A 15,236-nucleotide genomic window follows, 5' to 3' on the forward strand; every position below is an offset into this window, starting at 1 on the left:
GATGTTTTAAAGAATTTTATTACTTTTTTTTATCTATACAAGTAACAAATACACATACAGAAAAATACAGACTTTACTCCTGAGCTATTAGTAGAATTACCAGTGGTCTGACCACAATTGTAATAAAGGGGCCCTTTAACACAGATAGTATAGGCTATTTATTATCCTCATACAAGTATTTATGGATTGTTTGGCTGTTGTATGCTTACGTCACATAATCCACACGCCTGGAGTCCTGTCTGCACAGGTCCACATCGTCAGACTGTTTGTAGGCGTTGTTCTGTCTGTGACATGCAAACTCTTCTATAAAAGCTACATTTTTTGCCTCCTTTCTATACTATACCTAGATTAACAATAATTAACCTGTACGAAAACCAAGAACTTCCACAACACATATACAACACCCTTTTCAGATAGCCGTGTTTTACCCGGAACCTGTATTCATAAAAGTACTTCCCAGAAAAGTACTAAATAAGCCAACGTGCAATCTACCAAAAAAAAGTACGATTTGTGGCCCTCGTTTTTTTCGTTTTCACTGCAGCAATGATACACAGTGGAGATAGATATTTTATAATGGTAATTCACAGAAAAGTACATAAAACAATGGCAGCCATTTTTTATGTCAAACAAAAGGCTCACTTCACAAACTCAGAAATGAAGTTCAGAAGAAGGTCCACTGCAGGTAAAATGCACCTGCCAATAAATTCAGAATGAACTTAAAAACATCTCATGTCAAACTGATGTCAGTGATCAAAACTCAACCCCTTTCAGCACATGCCCCTGGGCCGGTGTTAACACTTGGTAAAGTAAGCCTAAAGTCTCCTATTAGTCCATCCCTGGATCCACCTCCCTGGTGCTATAGCTCCATTCTGCTTTGATAAATACCTGCAGTGCTTAGGCTTAAGGAGCCAATAGTCAGGCTTTTAGTTCGGTTTACACTGTTTTATGTATCGCAGATCCTTGTTCTCACTGTTCCTAGTGATCGGGGTGCATTTTGCTAATATTTTACAATTAAAAATTGCCTGTTGTTATGTTTATGTGTCTTAGAAGTTATTGGCAGATTTATTTAGGGTATGCACAGTATACAAATTAATAATTCAGTTTGTAGGTTAGAGTACATTTTATACTAGGAGCTTGTAACTCCTGGAAACATTCTATAAATCTTTCTAGAACACAGGTAAATGCATCTGTACACCTCAGCTTTATCTACCTGCCATGAAGAAACCAAGGATGATTCATTCACCTGCTAATTTTGTCATTACAGTGAATTTATGCAGACATTTTTTTTATCATATTTTTGTCCATGGGTGTTCATTTAAAATGCTGTGTTGGCAATTTCAATACCAAATGCATTTGAGTTTTAACAGCAAATGCATGCAAATGAATGGCAAAAAAAGGCCCTCATTTATTAAAGTTCTCCAAGGCTGGAGAGGATACACCTTCATCAGTGAACCTGGGTGATCCAGCAAACCTGGAATGGATCTGGTTCAGGACTCCAAACTTTTGCTGACAAATAGCAAATGTGTTTTAAGAAATCTATTCCAGGTTTGCTGGATCACCCAGCTTCACCGAAGAAAGTGTATCTTCTCCAGCCTTGGAGAGCTTTAATAAATCAGGCTCATAGCCCTTACCAAGAAAAAACTGCACTTGACCTGCTTTGCATGCAGGTCAACAGCAGGAGAATGTCTGACCCAAAGAAACACAGTTGCAAGTGAATCTTCCTGGGGTTTAAATGGCATTAATTGGTTTACCACCAGTGAATGTTCGTAGAAAGTCACATTCATTGTTTTGTAAGTTTGCACCAAAGACTCATCTGGTCACAAAAACACAGAAAGTATTTAAATGCATCAACCCAAGAATATCTATTATAAATATTTGAATTAGGTAAATTGACCTTTTCATTCTTAAATGCAATTTAATGTTTTGTTTTGTTTTTAAATCTGCAGAGCAAATCTTGTTTAGGATCATAAGAAATAACATATAATTGCAACAGTCAGTATTACTTTGTAAGGCAATGTTGATGTAAAGACCAAGTATCTGAATAATGGAGTTATAACTGAATGATGTAACACAGAAAAAAACAATTCATACAAAGCAGAACTGAGGTTATTTAATAAGCTAAATGTTGTATATATTCCAAAATATTGCTCTAAATACACAGTATTGTTAACAGATAATTTGACTAGTACAAAACTGCAAGCCTCGTTTATTAATAAATAAGAATTACCTTTTGCAAAAGCACCAAAATTAGATACTTCCTTTTATTTTCTGAGCTAGCAAATGATATCTGCAATCTGATTTGTTGTTTTGCCAGTGCATAGTTTTTATTTTAGATATTCTATAAATGAGGTCTAGTTTAGTTTAAAGCCACTTTCTATCTTGTGAAGTGTTACATGTTTGTAAAGTATGTTTATCTGCAGGTTATGGGTGCATTTCACAGCTTGAAAACATTTGGTATTTTTTATTGAGCTTTCGACTAAATAAGGGATCTAAATTGTGCTCTGTCATGCGGAAAGTATCCAATTTATGAGAAAATAAACGGCGTTCAGTAAAACACCTAGCCACTCAAAATGAAAATGTTTAGTAGCCCATCCAGGGTTACAATTTAATGCAGAATTTACCAATAACACATAGCATCCTATGTGAAACCCTTGGCTCTGCTCTGTCACAGGGGGTAAGTCATATCCCCCATATTTTATTTGATTATGGGATTTTTAAAAAATAAAGTTCACAATGCCTATGCCACAAAATTATATGATATGATTCAACTTTGGCTTCCCATTAATTGGGTGTATTTTTTATCCATGACATGGCCAGCAAAGCATTGTAAACTTGCACCGAATTAATGATGGAAACTACAGAGATTGCTCTACACACTTTCAATTTTCATGTGGCATTTATAGAATATTTGTTTAAAAGGAACAACTGGATTCATTTATTAATGCATGCTAAGTGTGTTTCCATATCCCTTATAGCCCCCAATGTAGAGTAACACTGTATCCCAAGAAAAAAAATGCTTTACTTGCATAAAGCAGCCAATAGGATTTGTTATTCCATCATGTATTGGCTGCGGGCTGTAGACAGGCAACTCTTAAATAATCTTTAGAGAGGCAGAGATCTAACAACTGGACTTGAACAACAAGTCATGCTATGGTCCTAAAATAATTTAGCTCTAAAATTACGGTTCAATGTAGTTTTATTTATCATATAGTAAAATTAATCAATAATTCCCAAAACTTTAAAAAAATAATGCCGTAAACTGAGTTGTACCCAAGAAACTTTACATTCCCTTCAAACCTTATAGTGACAGAGTTCCCATATGTGTGGTGACAGAAGACAATATAATAGTTGTAAGCTTCTTTAGCTGTTTGGCTTTTCCAGTTTAGCAGAACTTGTTTACCAATTAGAGAGTTTTACCGTGGCTTTCTGAGTTAAAGCATGGCACTACACCCTACAAAGGATGCATTGTATAGTAAATATTAGGTCCTGCTCTGAATATGAGAGATTTCAAGTACTGGTAGCAGAAGCTGGAAAGCATCTTGGATATAGGAAGCACTGTTGGAGGCCTGTAAATGAGAAAGACAAGTAGTTCAGTTAGAAAACGTATACACTATAGATTGCTTTAAAATAGGAATTGGTAAATAAGAACTGGTTACAAAAGGTAATAATGGAGTGCTAATTTCTTGTTGTAGTTTTAGGTGTAGGTGGAAATAGGTGCTATCCAACATTTCTATAGCACTATAAATTGAAAAACCATTATATGAGGGGCATAGAGAAGATACAGCAATAGCACCAACATACCACAGTAATTATTTGTACCTTATGGCACATGCCAGATAGGAAGCTCCATTTACATTGAAGTACAAGTTGGGGGCAAAGGATAATTGTATTTTACTGTGAAAGTACATTTATCCTGTAGGAAACTTGGTGCCTAAACATGGTAAATATTGGACAGAATTTTTTCACTTACTGGTTTTACCTCCAGGTTAGCGGTTATCAATGTGGTTAGCAAACAGCTGCATTTTGAAAGGAAATTAGTTTTGGTGCACCATGTGCTCACACACTTAATGGGTCTGAAACTTACAGACACTCATCCACTGCTACCATCATGTAAACTGTCTTGTATAAGCTATTCAGAGAATGAAATGTGATTCAGTATTTAGCTTTAAGAAAAGGTAATCAGTAAGGCTATGATCAGACCTGCCAGGAGGATGTGGTATGTTTAAATGCTACATGGCTGATGGCAGCCCCATAGAGAATAACAAAGGGCAGCACCAAGCAGTACCATTACTGTTCACCGCTGCCAGCTCTCCCTAGATCACTTATGTCTTAAGCAGGTCTGTACATGCCGTAATGGTACAACTAGCAGATCTCAGTGGTGTCCTTACATCACATCCAATATGGTGACACCCAGTTAAACAGCAGCAATCTCAAAAGTTTTGAATTTTCTAAACAAGAAAGGCTTTTACAGGAAATTACAAGTCTAAAATATTTGAAACACTCATAGGTTACTTTTGTAATGGCTTTCTTTTGGAATTTTTGTCAGACACAGTGGTCCAACTAAAGTTTACCGCATATGCATAGTCCCAGAAAAGTACTAAATAAGCCAATGTGCAATTTACAAAAAAAAAAAGTAAAATTTGTGGCCCTCGTTTTTTTCGTTTTCACTGCAGCAATGATACACAGTGGAGATAGATATTTTATAATGGCATATGCATAGTTATATGATAAATTCCTCTTTCTACATGTGTGAATTTCGTATCATGATGACTGATTGCTGAAGCACCATTACTTGCAGGCAGTGGGACTGTGGTAAGGAGCTCTTGTTGTTGGGGTATGTAAGATAAATAAAAAGCCAGGGGCTAGCCTAATCAACCAACATCACTGAAATATCACTTTCTTTTCAAAGAAAAAATAAGCAGTGTAGTTTATTCTTTTAAACCACAAAATACTAATTTACCAAAGAGCATCCTTTATGTACAAATAGAAGCATTTATCTTGGTTACATCAACAGATGTGGATAATATGTCTTTCTCCTTAATCTTTGCTGGTACTCCTAAACTTACTATTTTTCATGGCACTAAGTTATTTTTCCTGTTTCCTAATTATCGTGTTTGGTCTTGTCTACCCCTTCTCAGGAAATAGTTTTCAGTTCTACAATTGGCTACATTTTATTTTACTTTTCCTGTTAATAGAATATCCTGTAAATCTTCTGCCACATCACTACAAGCCCTCTGCATTTCTTTTGTACCCTTTCCCCATTGTCTGTTTTTTTCAAGTTGTCTTGCATTGTATTAAAATTGCCTTTGCTCAATAAACAGATTTCTGAACAACTGTTGTGTATAATAAGCAATGGATTCATACATTATTTAGTTTCAAACCAGAAACGACCACAATAAATACCATCTAGATATTGGCAGATAAATAATGTGATTATGTGAATGAAAAATGAAACATTTCCCAATCTAAAAATTGTCTTACCTCCAGAAAAACTCCTGTAATTAACGGGTTCAGGATATCTGACTTCTCAGATGCCTGGAAATACAGGAAAAAATAGAGAGCTTATTAATAATCTATCATGCTTCTTGTACATTTGCTGTTTTCTAAATGTGTGCAGATGTTTGTTAAAGAGGAAGTAAACTCAAACCTCACCCAAAACAAAAAAAAAATACACTTATCTTAAATCCCACAGAGTTCCACAGTCGATCAGTCCAGCTGTCTCTTCCATCTGGTCCCGCGTCGTCCCGGCATCTGTCTTCAGGCCGGCGCGCCGCCATCTCCTGCTCTTCTTCCAGGTTCTTCTTCCTGGAAGATCGGGTGACGTAGATGGGAAAAAACTTGCCAATCTCACTGCGCATGCATGAGATCTGCAATTTTTTTCCTTTTTCACGAAAGGGCTCCTTTTGTGTATGCTCAGTTCTCAATTTTTAGTTTAGGTACCCTTCAAACTGCAGTTACTGGATTGTGAGATCTCAGAATATAGAACAGCCAATACCACAATTCCCAGAGTTATATCATCAGTAAGCTGGTGCTCTTAGGTGTATTACATCCTGCCTGAAGATACATATTTATCTACAATAAGTTTTTATTAGGTCTGAACAAAATTATAATCACATAACTTGAAACATACAAGAAAATAAAGAAAAATAAAGGGGAGTGGAATGAAATGTAGGGAAATAAAGGGGGGGGGGGATATATCACAAGATAATAGGCTAAGGGGTGGAGTTGTCATTGCATAAAAATAAAAGAATATACCTATTTAGTTGGACAATCACACACTGAAATCCTGGTGCTTAATAATAAAAAAAGGAAATTGGCCTAATGCCAAGTTAACCAGTTAGGCATTAATTTACATTACCATGAGCTGAAACACATGCAATCAGACTAGCTGATACATATGTAACACCACAATTTTCATACACTGTATCAGAAGATTGGCAATGACATGCCAAGTCATGGCAATTGGATAAAAGGCACACTTGTCTTATGTTGTAGGGCTAAGAGTTAAGCCATTTTTGTACTGGACATATATTAAACCTTTCTACTACCCATGTACGTTTTACAATGATTACGTTAGCTGTATTTTCTAGTTTTAGTTAAATGGGAAAATTATAGGGAGGAATGGAAAACTTGCAAGTAACATTGTTTACAATGAATTTCATAGCAGTACAACACTTACCCCAGATGTTGTCAGAAGAGTGGTTATTTTCTTTGAAAGCTGTGAGATCTCCTTGCACAATGTAATAGTCATTCTAAAAAAATAACAGACAGTTTAAAAAGCAATAGAAAAAACAAAAAACAAAACACCATTACAAATTAGCAATTATTAAAAAAACAGGCTTTATGCAAAAATATTACATTTTGTGTGTGGATTTAGATACACTTAAATTGTATTCCCCTCTGGTACACTTCTCACTTTTCAAAACAAGTCCAAATTTTTTCCAACTGAGATATCTCCATATTAAATCCTTCCTTATCTTAACAGACCTCTAAAGTCCTTGCTTATACCCTCATAATTTCTCCCCTTGATTGTTGCAACCTTCATCAACTTGGTGTTCCATTCTTACTTCTTTAATCTGTTAAGAATCCTGCAACAAGATTTATTAATCCCTCCCATCTTTAAAACAATGTACAACTCATCCACCAATTAAATTTCTGATCTCTTACACAAACTACTTCCTCCAATGACTTGCTTATTTTTAATTCACTCATAACTTTATCCAATTCACAGGATTTTGTGGGCCAGTCCTGAAATTCTATGAACTAGCCTAACCCTTTAAAATCTTTACAAACAGTCCCTTTGTGTCCGGTGCTTGTGGCAGTAAAAATATTTATAGAAACTCTACACTAATAAACCACAGTCCAATAATCAAGTTAATGTTAAATGTTTTCCGAATATCCCAATATGTGAAAGTGATCCCTTTATAATTCCACTTTATGATGTGCCAGTTATAATCATTAAATAAAGTTTTCAGTGGTCAGCCTTTTTAAAAGGTAGTGAAAACAGAAGTTACCAGCACTCCAAAGTTGTCACGGTCCCTTCCGTGACAGAAGTTTGAGGATCTGTCAGACTAGCGGCATGTGTGATTATCTGACAGCCTCTTTGGTTTTACTTGTTGCTGTGTTGTTGTTTGTAAGGACCACTCCCCTTGTATCAGGTGCAGCTGGGGCTCATTACTGCTCTTCCATTTAGTCTGGCCTCACACTTCATGCTGTGCGGTTAATATTCACTACTGGGATGTGAATAGCTGGAGTGTCCTGCCATTCTGAGTTCCTGTTGATTTCTGCTTATAAGATAAGTTGCGGTTCTTTTGGTGTATTGGTGTTTTGTTTAGGTATTTGTTGTTTATTAGGCCTCAGGGAGACACTGGGTCCTTCATAGGGGAAGGGACCAGCAGTCTCAATCCAGACCCTACTGCTAGGGCTGTGCAAGGCTAGCAGGGCCTAGGTTCCTGGGTATGAGTATCCCTACCTTCAGGGGATGCTCATATGGTTAGGAGTCAGGGCTGGATTAGGGTTTTGCAAGGGGTGACCATTCCCTTTTCCCTAGGTATTTGAGGCCTAGTAGTTTATACACCTTCCTGTTACCCTCCCCTCCCTGTCATTCGTGACATTATTAACCGCCCAGCATGAAGTGTGAGGCCAGACTAAATGGAAGAGCAGTAATGAGCCCCAGCTTCACCTGATACAAGGGGAGTGGTCCTTACAAACAACAACACAGCAACAAGTAAAACCAAAGAGGCTGTCAGATAATCACACATGCCGCTAGTCTGACAGATCCTCAAACTTCTGTCACGGAAGGGACCGTGACAAAAGTACAGCAGTCTTGCTTTATTGTAAAGCACTGGCACAACATGTTTGAAAAATCAACGTTTTGGGTCACGCAAGGTCAAGGCAACATAGTGATCCCTTAAGGAAAGACACTGTGCAGCCCAGAAATGTTAATAGTTGGTTATTCAAACTTGTTGTGACAGAGTCCTATATTTTGGAGTCCTGGTGACTTCGTCTTCAAGAGTTCTACATCGGCGCCATCCTTGGTTGTCACTTCAAGAACCCTTCCTCTTTTATAAGGTCTGTTTGATGTAAATTGCATTCCTATCACAGTTATTTTTTAAAAATGTATGCCTATTCGAAGTTCCATTCATTTTCATTTCAAATGACTTGCCAGGTCCTAAAAATGTATTCAAACACTTACTGTGATAGAGCCTTTCCCCGAGACACTGCTGCCACGCTAGCTTCCCCATGCAGGATTAAGGTGGCAGTTTTGTGGAACACTTCCATAGAACAAGCTGTCAGCTCTGCCAGGCTACGAATTGCTGATTCGTGGATATCCTAACACAAGACAAAAAAGAGTTTAAACAAAATCTCTCTCTCATTTATTTATTTTTGTCTTCTTAACCATGCTTCATTAGGTAACAGCTCACCCCTCATCTAGTTGAAAGAGTATCCTAGCTGGAAGTTAAATAGAGCAAAACAAATAGGAAAGAACAAAAAAATCTACATTATAATGTATTTAACATGGGCTATACCAAACCCACCTTCTCTGATGGTTAGCTTGCCTAATATAGGGATCCTCAAGCAAGCAGTCCCCTGATAATACCCCCCACAAATAATGTTTTGTGCATGTAATGCTGCAAACAATGGTCAGAGACTTGACATACTGCGATAGGTGGGGATTGGTGACATTCTGCAGAATACTGTGCGTATTACTAACTGGAAAGACACAGACCACTTTAAAAATAGTTAAGCAACTTGTCAACCACCAAGCACAAGGTCTATTTTTTCTATTTGAGTACCTCCACAGTGTACTTCTGCTGCTCCTCCTCCTTAGGGTCTGTACTTTCCTCCTCTGCCATCAATTTCTTTTCCTCTTCCTCCACTTTATTAATCCATCTGTATGCAGCTTTCCGTGCCTGACATATCAAGAGATGACAGCTCATGAAACTGATTCAAGGAAGCAGAAATCAATCAAGAGGTTAACTGAGGAAACTAGGCTGGGAGCCCAGAGGGTCCGTTTGGAAAGAGATTAACTATGTCCAGAGAGCACAAAGCTTCCCTAAGGGTTTTATTTGAGTCAGCACATGATAAATGAAGTGGGCTCCACAGAAGCTAGATTATAGGAAGAGCTAAAAAAGGAGGATGCTGCCACCTTGTGGAATGATAGAACACAGACAAGTTATCCCACAAGTTTCAGAACTCTTACACTTTTTTATGTTTGTGTGTGTGGATGTATATTCCTGCTGTGCATTTTGTGCACTTTAAATACAATTATGAACTCAATATTAGTAATTAGGTGGTCATGTATTTAGCTATAACATAGGGGGAATGCATTATCAGGTCTGGATTAAAATAAGTCTTGCACAATTTAAAATGTATTAAAGTGCATAACAGCTTATGTATAATAAATATGTAAATATAGGTGCATAATAAAATCCTTAATGTAAAAATCGTTTCCCTGGTTATGTTCTATAAGATCGCACTTCTTTTTTTAATAGGAAAAACTAACAAAATATAGCAGCAAATGAACAAATTGTAAAATAAATAAAATTTTAAAGATGATAAAAAAATATAGATGATAAAAATTGAAGATATATTTAAAGTGTTTGTAGTCAATGTGAGTGTCAATATATACATGCACTTACATTTGTCAGCTTCTCTGGTCTCATGGATATGTGTAAGTCTTGAAACAAAACCGAAAGCTCTTTAATAAAGTCTTCATCACCTGTAAAAAAGGTAAGTTAGAGCTCAGGTCAAGCAAATGGAAATAAATTAGAAGAAATAAATACACACAGGCTACATTCCCAGCGGTAATAAAAAAAAAGTGTGATCACCAATCCTTTTTAATACTAGAAAAGCTGGGAAGAATAGGACATACTTGCATTCATCATATAGTATGTAGTGTATCGCTGACCGAAAAGCCTTTTCAAAGCAAATGAAGCACATGTTCTGTCTATGCTCTTTTTTTTTCAAAGCTGTAAAGTGGGCAATTGTATTATACCTGGTATATCATCTTGCAAATTATTGTTTTTTTTGTGCTTAAAGCACAATTTACAATTAAAGGTGTCTGCTTAAGCTCAAAGAACAAAAGATCAGCCTGATCACAAAAACCCATTGCTTAATTTACTATTATGTATTTACTGGTAATCAATTATCCACGGCAAGTTTCACTGACTGGTCTTGAGCAGAGAAACGTGGAGAGAATGTGGAGCCTTAGCCTATAGGAATGAGAATAATTGTTACATGACTGCAGGAAACTACTTGGTTGTAACAAGCTATATCCCCAACCTTAGGTTTTAAAGAAGCTGCTAGCTATACATTCAGCACATAGTAACAACATGCTTTATGTTTTGGATAAAGATATTTTTTTAAAGAAGTAAATGTCAGAATTTTTATTTTGTTACATTGGCCGCATTATAAATAGGAAAAGTTACATTAGGCAACATTCCCACTGTAGAATTCTAATCACATATTTATATTATTGATATGATATCTATTAGTCAAAGATTTGCTCTTAACTGAACACCATTGCATTGAAGTTATTCTTGGAAGTCAGTACAGTATGCAGTGTGAACTTCTTTGTAAAAGGCCATGGAATATAGACAAAATAAATTCTTTAAATACATGGGCTCACGCAGATTAGAGAACAAGTTCAGATTCAGTGAAAACAAAGTTGATGTAACCTGTTCTGGATTGTTATAGCCTGTGTAAGTATGTCACACATGAAATAGCAATGTCTCTGTCAGCAGACAGCTAGTTCAGATTGTGGATCACACAGATAACAATGATCATGGAAAATTCAGGAAAGAAGAGGTTAAGTCCAGCAGTGCAGCTTCTAGCTTTGATCTAATATTAACACTGATCTCTAAAAGACCCACACAGACTCCTCTGCTGGTTACAGAGCTTTGTAAATCCCAATCCTCACCCAGGAAGTCTAATCTTCTAAGGCAGTCACCAACTCTTCCTTGGCTTGGCCTGCATGGCTCACTTACTAACCTTCTCTGATGTTTTATGAGAACTTTGATTAAAATTAAAAATCCTGAAAGGCTTAATATAAATAATAAAAAATGAATGAATATCACATGAAAATCCTTTTTTTATATATTTTTTTGTACATACATGATAGAACATTAATATCAATGGCAGAAGCAGACATATGCATGGTTTTACCCACTGAGATAAGTTAGTAAGGTAGTGTCTAGCTGTCCATACCTTATTCAATAAACATAGATTCTCCACAAAGTATATACTTAGGTTCATACTGGCCGACAGACATGACTCCAAAAAGTGGATAACACCTCTGTGATAACCTTGTTTTTGACTTTAAAGTAGGAAACAAGCAGTCAATAGTTAGCTTACCTCCATAGATGGGAATTTATTTTAATTTTAATCCTCAATGCAATAAGTGTTTCTAATTTAGTTATTAGTTTTCTCCTTGTAACCCAAAATTGGTAGCTTGTGGGGTCCATCACCTCCTTAAAGTGTGGAGACCTTAAGGTGCCTGTAAACTTCTTTGTTAGTTACCAAGTTGACTACCAAGGAGACCCTTTAAATTCTAGGCTTATGCTGTGTACAAGGCCCGAGCAGCACATGTGTGGACTCACTTTGACCTGTGTTAAATTTAAGATGAATAGAACTAAACAAATAGCAATGTAGGAGAAAATTGGGCAGGTTGCATTTTATTGCAACACACAGGACACTATGCAATGTGCCAAATAATGTTGCAGTGCACATGCGGCACTGTAATGTGGTAACACGATATCACAAGACAAGGGTGTGAAAAGGCTCTATACCCCAAGTATTTCCTTGTCCAATATGCTCTTCATCAATTGAAAAAATTTCTACTACTTACAAAAATTTGACAGCTGAATGACAGAGGATGGAAATCAGTGCCATGAAGAGGCTGATCTCTATTTGGGAAAAAGTCTAAACTCAATGTACAGCCTGGAGTCAAAGGCGGCATCAAGGGTATGGATTCCAAAAACCAACAGAAAGAAGAAGAAACTTGTAGGCACCACAAGGTTCCTGAACTTTAGCAATGCTGTTTTTCTTATAAACAGTTTAGGACAAATCAGATTTACTTTAAAACCCTTGATCTCTTCACACTCATATAAATATGTCACCAGCCCGTGCTCCAATTCTGCTGTACACCAGCTATACAGACACACACAATTCTGACACCTTACCCTTCTCCACTTCCTCATCATCGTCAAATTCTTCCAATGAGAAAACTTCCTTTAAAGATTCTAATTCCTGTTTGAGTTTTGCAAGCTCTTCTCCAGACAGAGCACCCAGAATGGACTTTACCTGGGAATAACAAAGGCTAAATATAAATACTATCATAAGTAATACTAAAACAATTTAAATACAAAGCAACACAAAACAACTGCAGCAACAAGTACTATTGACTTTTTGTGCAAAAGTCACCAAATACATTTAACTTTACACTGACTTCTACATAATGCACTGCATTCAAATTTAAAAAGGAAGTAAATCCAAAACTACCCAAAACCAAAAAAATCCCACTTACCTTCAATCCCGCAGAGCAGTTGATCCCTTAAGAGGTTTCTTCCATCAGGTCCCACGTTGTCCTGGTATCCATCTCTGGGTGGCATGCCAGGCGCCGCCATCTTCTCCTCTTCTTCCAGGTTCTTCTTCCTACGTTACCCGACGCAGACGCGAGATCAGGTGACGTATGTTTGGAAAAAAAACTTGCCGATCTCACTGCGCATGCGTGAGTTGTTTTCCCCGTTATGTAAAGGTAAAATTATGAGTTTAGGTACGCTTTAACAGGCATTTCTTGTCAACTGATTATGTGCCGTGTACCAATAAGGACCACTGGATGTAGAGGTCAAGCAGCAAATATGTATATCACACATGATTAACCAAAATTAGGACACTTCAACATTGAAAAAAAATGCTGAATGCCATAAGAATTCAATCAGCAGAATAGCTAGGGGGAAACCCAGTAAAGAGTTTAAACAGAAATGTTTAATTTTGGTGTATCTTTAAGTTTATCAACACTGCAGAAAATTACAGGAAAGAAAAGTAAGAAAGAAAAGTGTGCATAAGTAAAATGCACACAAAATGCACATAAAACATAATGCATTAAAAGCTAAAAACACGTCATGCGCTTTGAGGAAAATACTTGTGTTTTCAAATGCAATGAGAATTAGGTCCTAATTTTCTTGACAAGAAAGAACAGTGTTAAAAAAATTTGGGGGATTTTAATGTAGTAGAGGCAGTGCTGTCAGTTCAAATGGCAAGCTAGGAACTAGTTTTGTTGCAGAACCAACAGGTATTTTATGTGCTTACAGCTTTCTTAAAAAAAACAATAACAATGAATTGTAAGCAGCATTAAAAATATTAGTGGAACCATGGCTAAGAAAGTTAGGGGGAGGAGCTGCCTTTTGTCACATGATCAGTCCCAAAGCTCGGTAAAAATAATTGCACTCCTAGCATCCATTAGATGTGCAGAAATGTGCACAGGTACACATATGCAATAATTGTCCTTAGAAACCAAACGACTAATGACAGATCAACGATTATTCACGGTTATTTTGAACCGTATCAAATATCGTATAGTGAACAATTCTGTACATGCTGTAACGATGTGATCGTTCAAATATAATCCACCAATAATGTACACACACTAGATACGATCGTTTGAACGATGCAGGAAGTGACATGTACAGGAGAAAGTGTACTGCAGAACCAACCACGAACAACCTTACACACAATAGATAGCATTTTCATCAACTTTCCTCATTCATCTGCGTCGTTGGCCTATCGTTGTTTATCGTTTTTTGGTATCGGTTATTGAACAATCAGTTATTAAACGTTTCTAACAACAATTTAATGTGTGTACGTAGCCTTAGAAAAGTGAAGCACAGAAGCTGGGGTAAAGATTCTGGTAAATACTTTATACATACTCTTTCTGCTGTAATAAAATCAAACATGAATGTATTGTGGCAATTTTGGATAAATGTGGCCGGCTATAGACCAAAAGGCCTGTTTACAGAGCAAGTAATTTCATGTACTGCAGAAACTGCAATAGTGATTTCAGATACCAACCTTTCCCTCACTCTCCTTGGACAACAGCTCCAAAGCCTCTAGGTGGGACAGGCCCTGGTATTCATCAAATAGCAGGCCATAATGAGCTTGTCGCTCGGTCTCTGTAGTAACGTCACTGTTGACGCGCTGCTCCTCTCGCTCTTTTGCTTCCCTTAAAACCTAAAAAGGACATCCAAATAAATATTGTAGCATGAAGATCAATGGTAGAAGAGTTAGTAAAATGCTACTAAAATGATTTTTAAGATTTTTTTATTTCATACCATAACAAAATAGCATACATCTATTTGTACAGAAGGCTACTTTTAGCAAGCTGTGTCTCCAAAATATTTACAATGTAAATGTCATGGCTTACATGTGACAGAGTAGTGTTCCTGTGCATTAGTCCTTTGGTCTTCTTGAATCCTGGATCTCCTTCTGCAATCACATCCATTGTCCTTTTCCCAATAAACTCCAAGGCATCCAACCCCCCTGTGATAACAGTCTTCCCCTAAAGAAGAACATAACGATAACAATGAAGGTACATTTATGGTTGAGCAGATTGTAAAAAAGGTCAGAAAGCAGAATTGGCAACTGTTTTATGTCTCAGTACCAACAAAAAAGTGACTCCGTCACTGCTATACAAAATACTTACCAGAGGGAAATAAAATAAAAAGCTGACATAAAAT

The 15,236-nt window shown here is 36.8% G+C and overlaps 1 protein-coding gene across 5 annotated transcripts in view; it reads right to left on the reverse strand.

Annotated features, from left to right (window-relative positions):
* Positions 1-15,236, reverse strand: part of FAM114A2 (family with sequence similarity 114 member A2) — a 24,138-nt gene continuing 8,902 nt past the window's right edge. For all 5 annotated transcript variants that reach the window (XM_072400466.1, XM_072400465.1, XM_072400468.1 and 2 more), the window contains 9 exons: positions 14,924-15,058; positions 14,572-14,730; positions 12,684-12,804; positions 10,143-10,222; positions 9,297-9,413; positions 8,696-8,832; positions 6,680-6,752; positions 5,482-5,535; positions 1-3,566 (listed from right to left, as the gene is read on the reverse strand). In XM_072400466.1, coding sequence (XP_072256567.1) covers positions 3,480-3,566; positions 5,482-5,535; positions 6,680-6,752; positions 8,696-8,832; positions 9,297-9,413; positions 10,143-10,222; positions 12,684-12,804; positions 14,572-14,730; positions 14,924-15,058 — 963 coding nt within the window. In that variant the 3' untranslated portion in view covers positions 1-3,479. The remainder of the gene's footprint in view (positions 3,567-5,481; positions 5,536-6,679; positions 6,753-8,695; positions 8,833-9,296; positions 9,414-10,142; positions 10,223-12,683; positions 12,805-14,571; positions 14,731-14,923; positions 15,059-15,236) is intronic.

The sequence above is a fragment of the Pyxicephalus adspersus genome, chromosome 2 (genome assembly GCF_032062135.1).
Source record: "Pyxicephalus adspersus chromosome 2, UCB_Pads_2.0, whole genome shotgun sequence".
Taxonomy (NCBI): Eukaryota; Metazoa; Chordata; class Amphibia; order Anura; family Pyxicephalidae; genus Pyxicephalus; species Pyxicephalus adspersus.